The sequence below is a fragment of the Pipistrellus kuhlii genome, unplaced genomic scaffold, assembly GCF_014108245.1.
Source record: "Pipistrellus kuhlii isolate mPipKuh1 unplaced genomic scaffold, mPipKuh1.p scaffold_m20_p_16, whole genome shotgun sequence".
In the NCBI taxonomy this organism is placed as follows: domain Eukaryota; kingdom Metazoa; phylum Chordata; class Mammalia; order Chiroptera; family Vespertilionidae; genus Pipistrellus; species Pipistrellus kuhlii.
The window spans coordinates 20,263,624-20,276,532 of NW_023425471.1; the positions used below are offsets into that span (position 1 = coordinate 20,263,624).

General features: G+C 38.7%; 1 protein-coding gene across 1 annotated transcript in view; it reads left to right on the forward strand.

Annotated features, from left to right (window-relative positions):
- The window catches only part of CFAP47 (cilia and flagella associated protein 47), a 396,096-nt gene that overhangs the window by 224,616 nt on the left and 158,571 nt on the right, over nt 1-12,909 (forward strand). Inside the window, 2 exon segments of the mRNA XM_036439773.1 lie at nt 7,477-7,533; nt 10,638-10,789. Of these exon segments, the coding sequence (XP_036295666.1) occupies nt 7,477-7,533; nt 10,638-10,789 (209 nt within the window).

Sequence of the window (12,909 nt, forward strand, 5' to 3'; positions counted from 1 at the left end):
ACCCTTCAATATCGAGATTTGAACCATGTGGGTTCACTTAAATTGTTAAGTAAATTTAAAAAAAATAAATATTGTTAAGTGTTTTTTCTCTTCCTTATGATTTTGTTAATCACATTTTCTTTTATCTAGCTTACTTATTGTAAGAACACAGTATATTATATATAAAACATAAAATATATGTTAATCAATTGTTTATGTCATTGGGAAGGCTTTTGCTCAGAAGTCTATTAGTAGTTAAGTTTTTGTGGGAGTCAAAGTTACATATGGATTTTCAACTGACAGGGGGGAGCACTGGCATTGGCACCCTAACTACCATGATCAAGATCAACTATCTATACTAATAAAAGAGTAAGATACAAATTGACCATACCTTCCTGATGCCCACCAGCCAATCAGGAGTGAGTATGCAAGTTAACCCAACAAAGATAGCAGGTTAATTTGCATACACAGGCACCAAGCAGCTAGGGGCTGCAGTTGTTTCACACTGCCCCAGCTGCTCTGAGCCTCTGGGCAGCTTGGGAAGGTGGAAAGGTGGCTCCAGTCAGAGCAAAGGTGGTGCGGGCATGAGGGGAAGGCAGGCCCATTCTTGCACAAATCTTCTTGCATCAGGTTTCTAGTATAGAATAACTATTTAAAATAAAATAGAATCAAAACAATGTTACCAAGATTAATAAAAGTCAGATGGAAAGAAAATGATTCAGATGTCTATTAATGAAATGCATTCATCTTTGTCTCTGTGTAATGCTTGAGGGCATCACTGTCATTCTTTTAGGAGCAATAACATCCTAAGAGGCAAGGATTTGGCCATGTTGATACCATAGGAATTTCCAATGTCAAAGTTATCAGAAACCAATGAAAGAGATTGTACAGATCTTGCTTAGATGAAAGTGAATATAGATTAGTTTTAAAAGTGAATTGTGCATAAGCCAATAATTTTAGATTATAAGAATTGAATTTATTATAAAACATTTATTGGTTTTTCATTGTTAAAGGAAATTTCATTTTTGTTTTACTGCATTTGCTTTATTATATGCTGATTTCATGCTTAAGTAAGGCATTCAGAGTCATCCTTCACATTTGATGTGAACAATAAAATATGAATTAATCCATTAAACTATAAGATAACATATTTATAGATAGCCTAAGAATAGAATATTATAGGCATTTTATGTTAATTTCTTTGTACTATGAAATGCTAGTTTGCTAAAAAAAAAAATAACTTCAGTAAACATTTCTAGATTTTAATCTTTTTAGTCCCTTGTTTCTTGATTAAGAAGCTGCTTTGTGATCATAGATTTTGCCAGAATTGCATTGAAATAATTTCTTCACATTAATTGCAAGTAATACTATAGTATTACATATTAAACTATAGCTGAAGGCTTGGCTCTGCTCAAGACTACAAAGTTTCTATTATAGAAGATAAATAAATACCAGATACCAGGGCCTCCACTTGGTAACCTGGGGTGTGGCCAGCCTGCAAACCACCACAGGCCCCTTTTCCAGGCTTCCCCATGCCCCAAGGGAACCCCCACCCTGATCCAGGACACCCTTCAGGTAAAACCAGCTGGCCTCCACCCATGCACCAGGCCTCTATTCTATCTAATAAAAGAGTAATATGCAAATTAACCATCACTCCAACACACAAGATGGCTGCCACCATGTGTACAGAAGATGGATGCCACAAGATGGCCAGCAGGAAAGGGCAGTTGGGAGAAACCAGGACTGCAAGGGGTGGAAGTTGGGGGCGACTGGGCCTGCAGGGAAGAGCAGTTGGGGGAGACCAGGCTTGCAAGGGGAGGGCAGTTAGGGGTGACCAGGCCTACAGATGTGGGCAGTTAGGGGCCAACAGACTGGCAGGGGAGCCGTTAGGCATCAATCAGGCTGGCATGGGAGTAGTTAGGGGGTGATAAGGCTGGCAGGCAGAAGCAGTTAGGGGCAATCAGGAAGGCAAGCAGGTGAACAGTTGGGAGTCAGCAGTCCTGGATTGTGAGAGGGATTGCCCAACTGCCTGTTAGGCCCGATCCTAAATGGGCAGTCGGATCAGGCCTAATTGGGCAGTTGGACATCCCTTGAAGGGTCCCAGATTGGAGAGGGTACAGGCTAGACTGAGGGACACACCCCTTCATGCAAGAATTTCGTTAAAATATAAAAATGACTCTATAAACTGGCCTTATTAAGCAACAGATACAATACCTTTAAAACTAAATGAAGATCAACTGAGGTCCAGCTGAGGAGTCTCACATGAAGAAATTACACAAAACACCTGGATACTAATAGGAAATTGTGAGGTCATGAGAGGGGCTGTCCAGCTCCCAGGGGTGGCTGGCCCAAGAGTGAGAAAGGAGCTCTGAGCCATGGGAGGGTCTGTTCCCTCAGAAAATTGATCCCTGAAACCCACACTGGGCTCCACACTCTGAAGCACCAAAGCCAATACCCTTGGCTCAAGTAATATCTAATCTTGAAAGGCAGCAGTGCTGCTGGCTGCATCAGAGTTGGGAGCCTGAAGACTTGAGCTGATAGGAGAGAAAGCCACAGTTTTAAAACTAGAACACGGGAGTTTTCATTTGCAGCTACTCACCCAAGGCTTTGGTGCAGGGAGGGAGACCTGGAATTGAGGTGCCTATGGAGAGGCCAAGGTGGGGAACATTGTGCTGAGATGTGGAAAAGCAGCAGTTGGGAGTCCTGCATTTGGTACTGTGCCCCCAAACTGAAATGGCCATTTTTCCTGAGAGGAGCTAATCACTCCTAGTAACCACAGCTCAGGAAAAAGATACCCCTCTATAGGTGATACAGCCTGGCCCACCCTCAGGAGCCCTGGCTGCCACAACTTGCATTTTGAGCTTTTAAAATGGAAACAAAAGCAGAGGCCAATTTTATGGATTTGAACAGTCTTAGGGAGCTTCAGTGACTGGATTTGGGGAGATGCCATCCACTCCACTGTCCCCGGAACCTGACTGGACAGCACACAAGGATCTCTGCTTAGGCAAGGGCAGAATAATATTTTGGGACACTTGCAGAGAAGTAGCTCTGTGACAGGGACACACCCACCATATTCCTGGGAAGCTAAACAGCACCTCCCCCACCTAAAGCCCTTTCAGAAATAAACTTCTGAGTGATTAAGATTGACAGCTGGCTAACAGAGGGACCCAGAGAGTAAAATGCTAAGTAAAATAAGCCAGTTAGAGAAAAACAAGTGTCACATGATTTCACTCATATGTGGAATCTAGTGAATAATATAAACTGATGAACAGAATAGAACCAGTGACTGGTCAAGTGGTTGACTGAATGGTCGACCAATCGGTCAGACACTTAGCATATTATACTTTTATTATATAGGAGTATTACTCTCTTGTCTCTTTCCTAATCCTCTCTTCTCTGGTGGTTGCATTTGTTGTTGCTGTAGAGGTCTTCTGTATATATTGGTTTTGTGTATTTTGTTTTGCATTTTGTTGTATTTTATTTTTTCCATTTTTATTAAAGTATTATATGTGTACATATCTTACCATTACCCCCCACCCCACCCCACATGCCCTCACCCCCTGGTGTTTTGCATCCATTGGTTATGCTTATATGTATGCATATAAGTCCTTCGGTTGATCTCTTATCTCCCCAACCTCTCCCTAACCTTCCTGGTGTAATTTGACATTCTGTTTGATGCTTTACTGTCTCTGTATCTATCTTTTTGTTCATCAGTTTATAATGTTCTTTATTATCCATAAATGAGTGAGATCATGTGATATTTTTCTTTCATTGACTCACTTATTTCACTTAACATGATGTTCTCCCGTTTGATTCAGGTTGCTGCAAATGGTAATAATTTCTTCATTTTTATGGGAGCATAGTATTCCATTGTGTAGATGTACCATAGTTTTCTGATCCAATCATCTGCTGATGGGCACCTAGGCTGTTTCAAAAGGTTAGTTATTGTAAATTGCACTGCTATGATCATAGGTGTGCATATATCCTTTCGGATTGATGATTCTAGTTTCTTAGGATATATTTCTAGGAGAGGGATTACTGGGTCAAATGGAAGTTACATTTTTAGTTTTTTGAGGACACTCCATAGTGTTCTCTACAGTGGCTGCATCAGTCTGAATTCCCACCAGCAGTGCAGGAGGGTTCCTTTTTCTCCAAATTCTCGCCAACACTTGTCATTTGTTGATTTGCTGATGATAGCCATTCTGACAGGTGTGAGATGGTACCTCACTGCTGTTTTGATTTGCATCTCTTGGATAATTAGTGACTTTGAGCATGTTTTCACGTGGCTCTTGGCCTTCCTTCTGTCTTCTTTCGAAAAGATTCTATTTAGGTCTTCACATATTTTCCTGTGGGAAGATAATACATCAGGATAATCAAGAGAAGTTAAGACATTTTTATTCTAATTAAATTCAAAAGATTATCAGAAAGAATTAGGACAGGGGAGTGATTTTAGCCACACTTTAAAATTGTATGACTGATCAGCAGTGCTCAGATATGAGCACTTTGTAAATAATTTCTTACAGTAATATTACTTGCTATTCTTTTTTTTACAACAACATTGAATTATTTATCTTTCAATCAATTCTTACCAAGTAGCATTGCAAGCACTGTTCTCAGTACTGGAAATATTTAGCAAAAAAATAAATCCCAGTTCTCTTCTTCAAGGAGCCAACTATCAAGTAGAGAAGGGGGAAAAAGTGTACACAAATGAAGACAATTGTTTAGAGAGGAATGTATTCAGTAGTATATGTAATTTAAAAAGTGCTCTGTGAGCTAATTGGCAAGGAATATTAGTATCTAAATATTATAGACATATTATCAGCAAAGAAGTCATTTAAAGAGAATAATGAGACATGAAACACTTTTTAAAGACCTTCTGGACACATGAATGATAGAATGAATCTAAAAATCAATCCTTTTATATTTTTCCCATTATATATTAAAAACGTGACTTAGATTAGATAATTTGCTATTTGGTTTAGACACAGCCCTGAAGGCTGGCCCAGGTATAGCTTCACGAAGGCTTATAATAAAGATCTTATTTCCCTACTGGGAAAGGATTCAAGAAGTTATTCTTAGGGCTGATATATTCATGCCTTGAATATAATCAATTTGATGCCATCTTGATCATTTTACTTGAAAAAAAGCTGCATGCCACTACTGCAGAGGAAAAAGGAATATCATTCCTTCATAATCTTAAGAAGGTTCCACTCCCTGACTTTGGCCCACTCTTCAATTACCAGAACATATTCCACTGCTTAACCTAGAGTATTGTATAATTTTAGCTTCTTTTGATTTATTTCTTCCTTAATACCAAGAGTTTAAACATGCTCTTTCTGCCATGGCTTCAATAATAATACTAGTAGATGAGCATCTAGGAAATGGATAGCGTGAACCAAGGTGCAGGGAATAACAAAAAAGTGAGTTATTTTCTTTTCTGTCTTTGGAACATCTAAGATATTGGTTTCGTAAATAAACTGAGTTTATTACTGAATTTCTAAACTCAATGACGTTGATTAGATAGAATAGCATGTTCCTGAGCCAGGCTATTTTATTAAATTGTTTTCCAATGTCTCTGAGTTAATCATGATAATTATTAGCTTCATGAGCAAGTCAATAAAATTCTTAGGTTTTCATTCTTTTATATCCATCTTTACCATAAAGATTACAGGTAACTCAATTTTTGGGAGTTTGAGAATCTCCTTTGAGGATGGGGCACCTCTTTGATTTATTCAAAAGGCACTTTCATTAGCTATTCTCCAACAAAATAGGTAAAGGAAAGAAAATGATAAAGCCCAAATTGCTCTGCTTTTCTATTCACTGTGAAAAAAAAAAAAGCATGACTGAAAGGTTAAATATTGCAAGTATTAAACAAAATAAGGTCTGGAGATTATCTGAGGATTTTAATCTAGGCATTCTACCCAGAGCTCGATTATCAAGTACATGGCAGTGGAGCTCTACATTGAGAAATAAGCATTTATTGATGTCCCCCCCCCCCACTCTGTATAATCTTCTTTATAATTGCTGTCATATTTATATATCATATCTATGATAGCCTATGACAGTGTCTATCAAATATTCAAATAATATGAAATATTAAATAGTTTCTACTTTAAAAAATATATTACTTAAACTGCTATTCAGAATGCCTGTGAAGTAATGGCAAAGTACAGAGTAATTACAAGATGTGATAAATAAACTTATTATGAATGTGGTGCAACTCTGCTGTCATTGCTCAGTGGTTGAGGGTTGACCTATGAACCAGGAAGTAATGGTTCGATTCCCAGTCAGGGCACATGCCCAGGTTGGGGGCTCAATCCCCAGTGTATAGCGTGCAGGAGGCAGCTGATCAATTATTCTCCCTCATCACTGATGTTTCTATCTCTCTCTCCCTCTCCCTTCCTCTCTGCAATACATAAAAACATAATTTTTAAAACATATGCTGTGCAATGAAAAAGCATTTGAGAAATGGTATGGATATAGTTAGAAGAACTTTACTTAGAAATAGTCAATATAATTTTACAGTATAAAATTTAGGCAAAAGCAGATGATAACATGAGAAATAATGTTTGTTTTGTATTCTCAGAAAAAAATTCAGGCAAAGAATATCTGAGAGTCCAGATACTAATTAACAGCTTATTGAGTGAGTTAATCATGAATACTAGCAGAAGAGCAATTTGGGGGAAATTGATGGTTTCTGGAAGAATGGAACATTTCAAGGGAGGCAGTTGCCTCAGGCTGTGATCTGCTAATTAATTTTCAGAAATTCAAGCAGAGATTAAACAGCTGTCCACATCTACTTCTACTTTTATTGGGAAAGAAGCAAATGTTGAAGCGATAAGCTAAGGAAAGAGAATTTTTCAAGACATCAAGTTCTAGAACCACTTTTGGAGAGAGTACCTATATAATTAGGAGATGAAATCACCTACTTTTGAGTCTCAGGATTTGGGTTATTATTATTATTATCATCATCAAATATTTACTTCTCTACAGTGTTTAAAATTAAAAAGGAATTTTTAAATCAAATTTTTAAAACTAGTAGTGACTGTTAGTTTCCTTTTGGCATTTTTCTTATTTTTAAAATTTCTAAAACAATATATACTGAGTGGCCAGATTATTATTATCTCTGAACACAAAATAATCTGGCCACTCAGTATAATATATATATATTAGAGACCCGGTGCATGAATTCGTGCATGGATGGGGTCCAGCCAACCTGGCCAGTGGGAGGGGACATGGGCAGTTGGCCAGCCTGCCTGCTGGTCAAACTCCTGGTTGAGGAGACAATTTTCATATTGGCCTTTTATTATTATATATAGGATATACACATAAAAATCTGGACACTCAGTGTAAATGTTAAAATAATACATGAAAGAAATCTGATTTTTTGCACATCATATTGTATGTAGCCATAGTTTTAGGGATCTGTAAGATTAATTTAAGATAGATAAATGTTTTTGGTATGTGTTATTGATTGTGTTTTTCTATTCACTTATGACAGTGATTCTGAGAATGACAGCGAACAGGATGCTGTCCCAAAAACCTTAAAAACCTGTGAGTACCTCAAATTAAAACCCTTACTGATTTTCATGTATTATTCTTATTTTATGTAGAGAACATACTATGAATTGAAACTATAGACAGAATGGCAAGCCCTGAGGATTGCAGGCTGAATGGGAACCTGAAGTGTTGGCATTTAGCCTTTTTATGATCCTTTGGTGAACTCTGCCCAAATCTTTTTCTTTCACTTGTGGGTTTCCTCACCCTTACAATGAATGTATTTAGATAAATGACCTTTATGTTTCTTTGTGCTGGGCCTACTCAGTCAAGGGTTTGGTGAGCCTGAGGGGGGGGGGGTGGCGAAGGATTCAAGAAAAGACAAAGAGAATAAGCTGGGTCTAGGTGGATCTCCTGTGCCTGGCTAAGGCCACAGAGAGGGATCCAAATGGAAAGCTGAGCCTTTATTTTATAGCCAGAGGTAAACAGGCAGTGGTTACCATAGTTACAATTTCTTGGGGTTTCACTTGTTTTTGCTGCACTTGCTGCACATTTGCTGCACTTGCTGCATTTGCTGCACATAGCCTATTAGCTTCCCAGATAAGATCTAGGGAGTGTCATAATGGCAAGCTTCATTATGCTAAGAGGGCTGTGCTCTATAAGCTGGGACTTGTTTGTGGCTTTGCCAACAGGTCAGTCCAAGGTTTAACCCTATAGCTGCTCTCTACATCTCTTTTGGCTAATTCTGAACTGCTTAAGTCTATTTAGGTGACAGGTATCACCATGGTTAAAATTACTATAAGGTGAACACTAATTATTTTGTTTTATGAAATAACTATAGATTTAGAAAATTTGGATATAATGGTAGATAGAAACATCGATGAGAGAGAAACATCGATCAGCTGCCTCCTACACACCCCCTACTGGGGGTGTGCCCCCAACCAAGGTATATGCCCTTGAACAGAATTGAACCTGGGACTCTTCAGTCCGCAGGCCTACACTCTATCCACTGAGCCAAACTGGTTAGGGCTATTTCTCACATTTCTCAGGTGACTGGCCTGGCCTCAGCTAACATGACTCTTGCAATTGTGGTCAGATTGAGGCTGGGGCTTGAGTCATTCCAAAGGCTTCCTCACTTACATGTCTGGTGACTAATGCCTTTCTTCTGGTCCCTTAGGTGGGGCTATTTGCCTGGACACTTATATTTGGCCTCTTCATGTGTCCTAGGCTTCCTTACAGGATAACAACTTAATTCTAAAAGAAAGAGAACCAAGAAAGAGAGATAATTAAGAAGAAGGTGTATTACATTTTATGATCTGATGTCCAGAGTTACACTGCTTGACTTCTGCTACATTCTAGCATACTGTTTGTTGGGACCAAATCACTAAGACTGGCCTACCATATCACCACATTCAAGGAAATGTGGAAGAATGTGTAGACATGTTTCAAAACTAACAGTTCAAGTTTTTTACTACTTCCTGTAATGTGAACCATTACATAGTCCTACAAAATTGTAAAGATTCTTTGATGATCACTTTAATGATGATAATTGTATTAGAGGCCCGGTGCATGAAATTCATGCATGGAGGGGGGGGTGTCCCTCAGCCCAGCCTGCATCCTCTCCAATATGGGTCCCATCTCACAATCCAGGACTGCTGGCTCCCAACTGCTCACCTGCCTACCTTCCTGATTGCCCCTAACTGCTTCTGCCTGCCAGCCTGATCACCTCCTAACCACTCCCCTGCCATCCTGATTGATGTCTAACTGCTCCTCTGCCAGCCTGTTTGCTCCCAACTTCCTTCCTCTGCTGGCCTGGTCACCCCTAACTGCCCTCCCCTGAATGCGTGATCTTCTCCAACTGCCCTCCCTTGTAGGCCTGGTCCCTCCCAACTGCCCTCCTCTGCTGGCCATCTTGTATCCACATGGGGGCAGGATCTTTGACCATATGGGTGTAGCCATCTTGTGTGTTGGAGTGATGTTCAATATGCATATTACTCTTTTTTAAAAATATATTTTATTGATATTTCACAGAGAGGAGGAAGGGAGAGAGATAGAGAGCTAGAAACATCGATGAGAGAGAAACATCGACCAGCTGCCTCTTGCACACTCCCTACCGGGATGTGCCCACAACCAATGTACATGCCCTTGACTGGAATCAAACCTGGGACCTTTCAGTCCGCAGACTGATGCTCTACCACTGAGCCAAACCCCCTTCAGCCATATTACTCTTTTATTAGATAGGATAGAGGCCTAGTGCATGGGTGGGGGCCACCTGGTTTTCCCTGAAGGGTGTCCTGAATTGGGCTGGGGGTTCCCTTGTGGCGTGGGGCAGCCTGGGAGAAGGGCCTGTGGTGGCTTGCAGACTGGCCACGCCTCCAGTGACCCAAGCAGAGGCTCAGGTATTTGGGATTTATTTATCTTTTACAATTGAAACTTTATAGCCTGGAGTGGAGCCAAGCCTTCTGCTCGCTCCATGGTGGCAGCCATTTCTGTTAGTATTTATTGATATTTATCTTCTATAATTAAAATTTTGTAGCCTTAAGTGGAGGCTTGGGCCAGCCAGAAATCTTGGCTTCCTCCATTTCTGGAGGCAACTTAAGCCTCCTGCTCTCTCCAGCTCTGTGGCTGCCATCATTTTTGTTGGAATTTACTTACCTTCTATCATTGAAACTTTGTAGCACTGAGTGGAGGCCTGGGCCTGCCAGGGTGTGCAGAATGCTTGGCTTCCTCCTTTGCTGGGGAAACCCAAGCCTCCATCCTGCTCTCTCCATGGCTGTAGCCATCTTGGTTTGGTTAATTTGCATACTCACTCCTGATTGGCTGGTGGGTTTAGTGGAGTGATGGTTAATTTGCACATTACTCTTTTATTATATAGGATATCAAGCTAATTTTAAATACTAGTGAAGGTTCCTCTGTAAATAAATAATTTATTAAGCATTTTTAATACTGCATCATAATTATATGTTTTATATTAAATCAAGCTTATGCTAGGCCACTGGTACTTTTATTAACAAATATATGAGTTATCTTCTAAATTTGTGTGCTAATGCTTTGAATATTTTTCTGATTTATCTGAAAGCTTTAATCACTAGTAGAAATAGCTCCTTTATTTGAATGACACACAATGATATTTAAATAAACTCTGCTTCATGTTTTGGCAGCAATTAGATCCAGTTTCATCAGAGAGTTCTTCTGCCCATCACCAACTGTTCACCTGGGAGCAGGACCAAAGGGGACTACAAGCCTGGAGCTCTCCTTTGTTCCCTTTGACATGCAGATACGCTACTGCATCATTATCCTTAGCAACAAAAAGGTAAGAACAAAACTGTTGTGTATGCTTGCCTCTTGGCCTGACATTCTGATGGAATGATTAGTACAGGGGACTTGATGGTAGCTGAAGACTTTAGAAATGTAGATAACTATCTCCATCTTCTAGTAGCTAAACAAAGAACTTACCCTCAAGAATATGCAGAGTTACATTAGTGATGGGCACATTCTGTAACCTAAAGAAGTTCCATGGAAGCAGAGTGAAAGCATTCGTAACCTTGAAGTGGCCCTATCTGTATTGATATATTGTTGCATCACAAATTTCCAAACACAGAAAGGGTTAAAACAACACAAATGTATTATGTCACATTTTTAATGAATCAAAGGTCCAGATATGACCTAGAGGGGTCCTCTGCTTAATGCCTATCAAGTTTTCAATAAGGGATTGGCCAGTGCTGGGTTCTCCACAGAGGTTCATTTGAGAAAGGAGCTTCTTCCAGTTTCTCCCAAGTTGTTGGCAAAATTCAATTCCTAGTGGATCAGGGATCCCATATGTCTTACTTCTTTAAAGCCAGCAAAGGAGAAGGACCAAGAGAGGGAAAGAAAGGAGAGAAGGAGGGAAGTTGAGATTGATTATCTCTAGAGGAAAGTTCTATGTCATTATTCCTTTTCAGAAAGACACTACCATGTATTAACCTGAGGAGAAAATTTATAATCCCCAGGATGTAATTCCATATGTATAAATTATATATCAGTTATATACTATTTTGAATATATAATATATATAATGAAATAATGGTAATTAGAAAAGGTATTATATTTATCTGGTATCCATAGGATTATTTACATATGAAAAATAATATGGCCTGTGAAATATGTAAAGTATAGTCTAGTTTTATATTAAAAATTACCATTTTGGAAGAAACTGCTGTTTTATAGTGATGCTAAGTCTTATTTTTTATTCACTTCAATGGAGTTCAGGATATAACTGAATTCCTCTGCATTAAAGTTTATGAAAAATAGTAGTTTGTTCAAGTGCTTCACAATTTCTTTTTTATATAAATTTGTAATATACCCCTATAAAAACGCTAGGGTTAATTTTTAATAGCATAGTAAGGATATTGATTTTATTTTTAAATTAAACTATTGGAATATTAGTATTTGCTTCCATAAATTTTATCTAAATAGAATTACACTTGGCATCTCAATTTATTAAATTGTGACTTTTGATTATAAATAACTTGCCCTTATCAGAAAAAGATATTAAAATAATTATACAGTTATATTGCCATGAATTGAGAAATAATGCCCCTAATGTAAATCATTGCATTGAATTACATTTACTTATGTAAAAACACATTAATTACTTTACACATTTAAATTTATTTCTAATTATATTGAAAAATGTAATAACACACTTAAATAAATAATCAAATATCTAAGTCCACCTTGTTAGCTCCTATAGTTATTAAATGTGTAATACTGCTTTGCCCTTAAGAACTACCTGTTGAAAACTGGAAAGTAATTAAACCTCAATTTGACAGCTTCCCATGTGTAAAACAGAAACATTTCTATTAACACTGCTATCAAGGAAAAGCCATTTGTTTTACTTTGGCTGTTTCATTCACACTTACATATAAAAAAATGAAATGAATTATGTAACAGGTGTTTGAAAGCAAGAATTTTATCAAACTTACAATTAGTGTTCATGAATTTCTTACCTTAAGGGAAAATCTACAAAAGTCGTAAAAAATGATGCTTTTAAGTGCCAAAAATCCAAATAAATTTCTGCTCTGTGTGGCTGGGTAGATTAAATCATGACCCACCTAGCCCCTGAGAAATTGGTTCTGTTGGGAAGAGTGGTTGGCATATCCCCATACAAGGAACACAAACACTGCAAAGCACAAAACAATGTCTTGACACAACCCCGTAACTCTTTCACTGTGGTGGCCATGGAATGAATGTCTGCTCTGAGTACTCCTAGGTTTCCAAATGTGAAATCACTTGGCATTGCTGGGAACATCCATATAAGGGAAGCAGTGGCAACCGACAGGGAACCTTAAGAAGGGACCTGGGTTAAGAGGGAGTTCCAGTTGTGGTCACTTGCTGTGGCCTAACCAGCCTTCTCCTACCAACACATGAGCCTTTTTATTGACCCCAACTGGA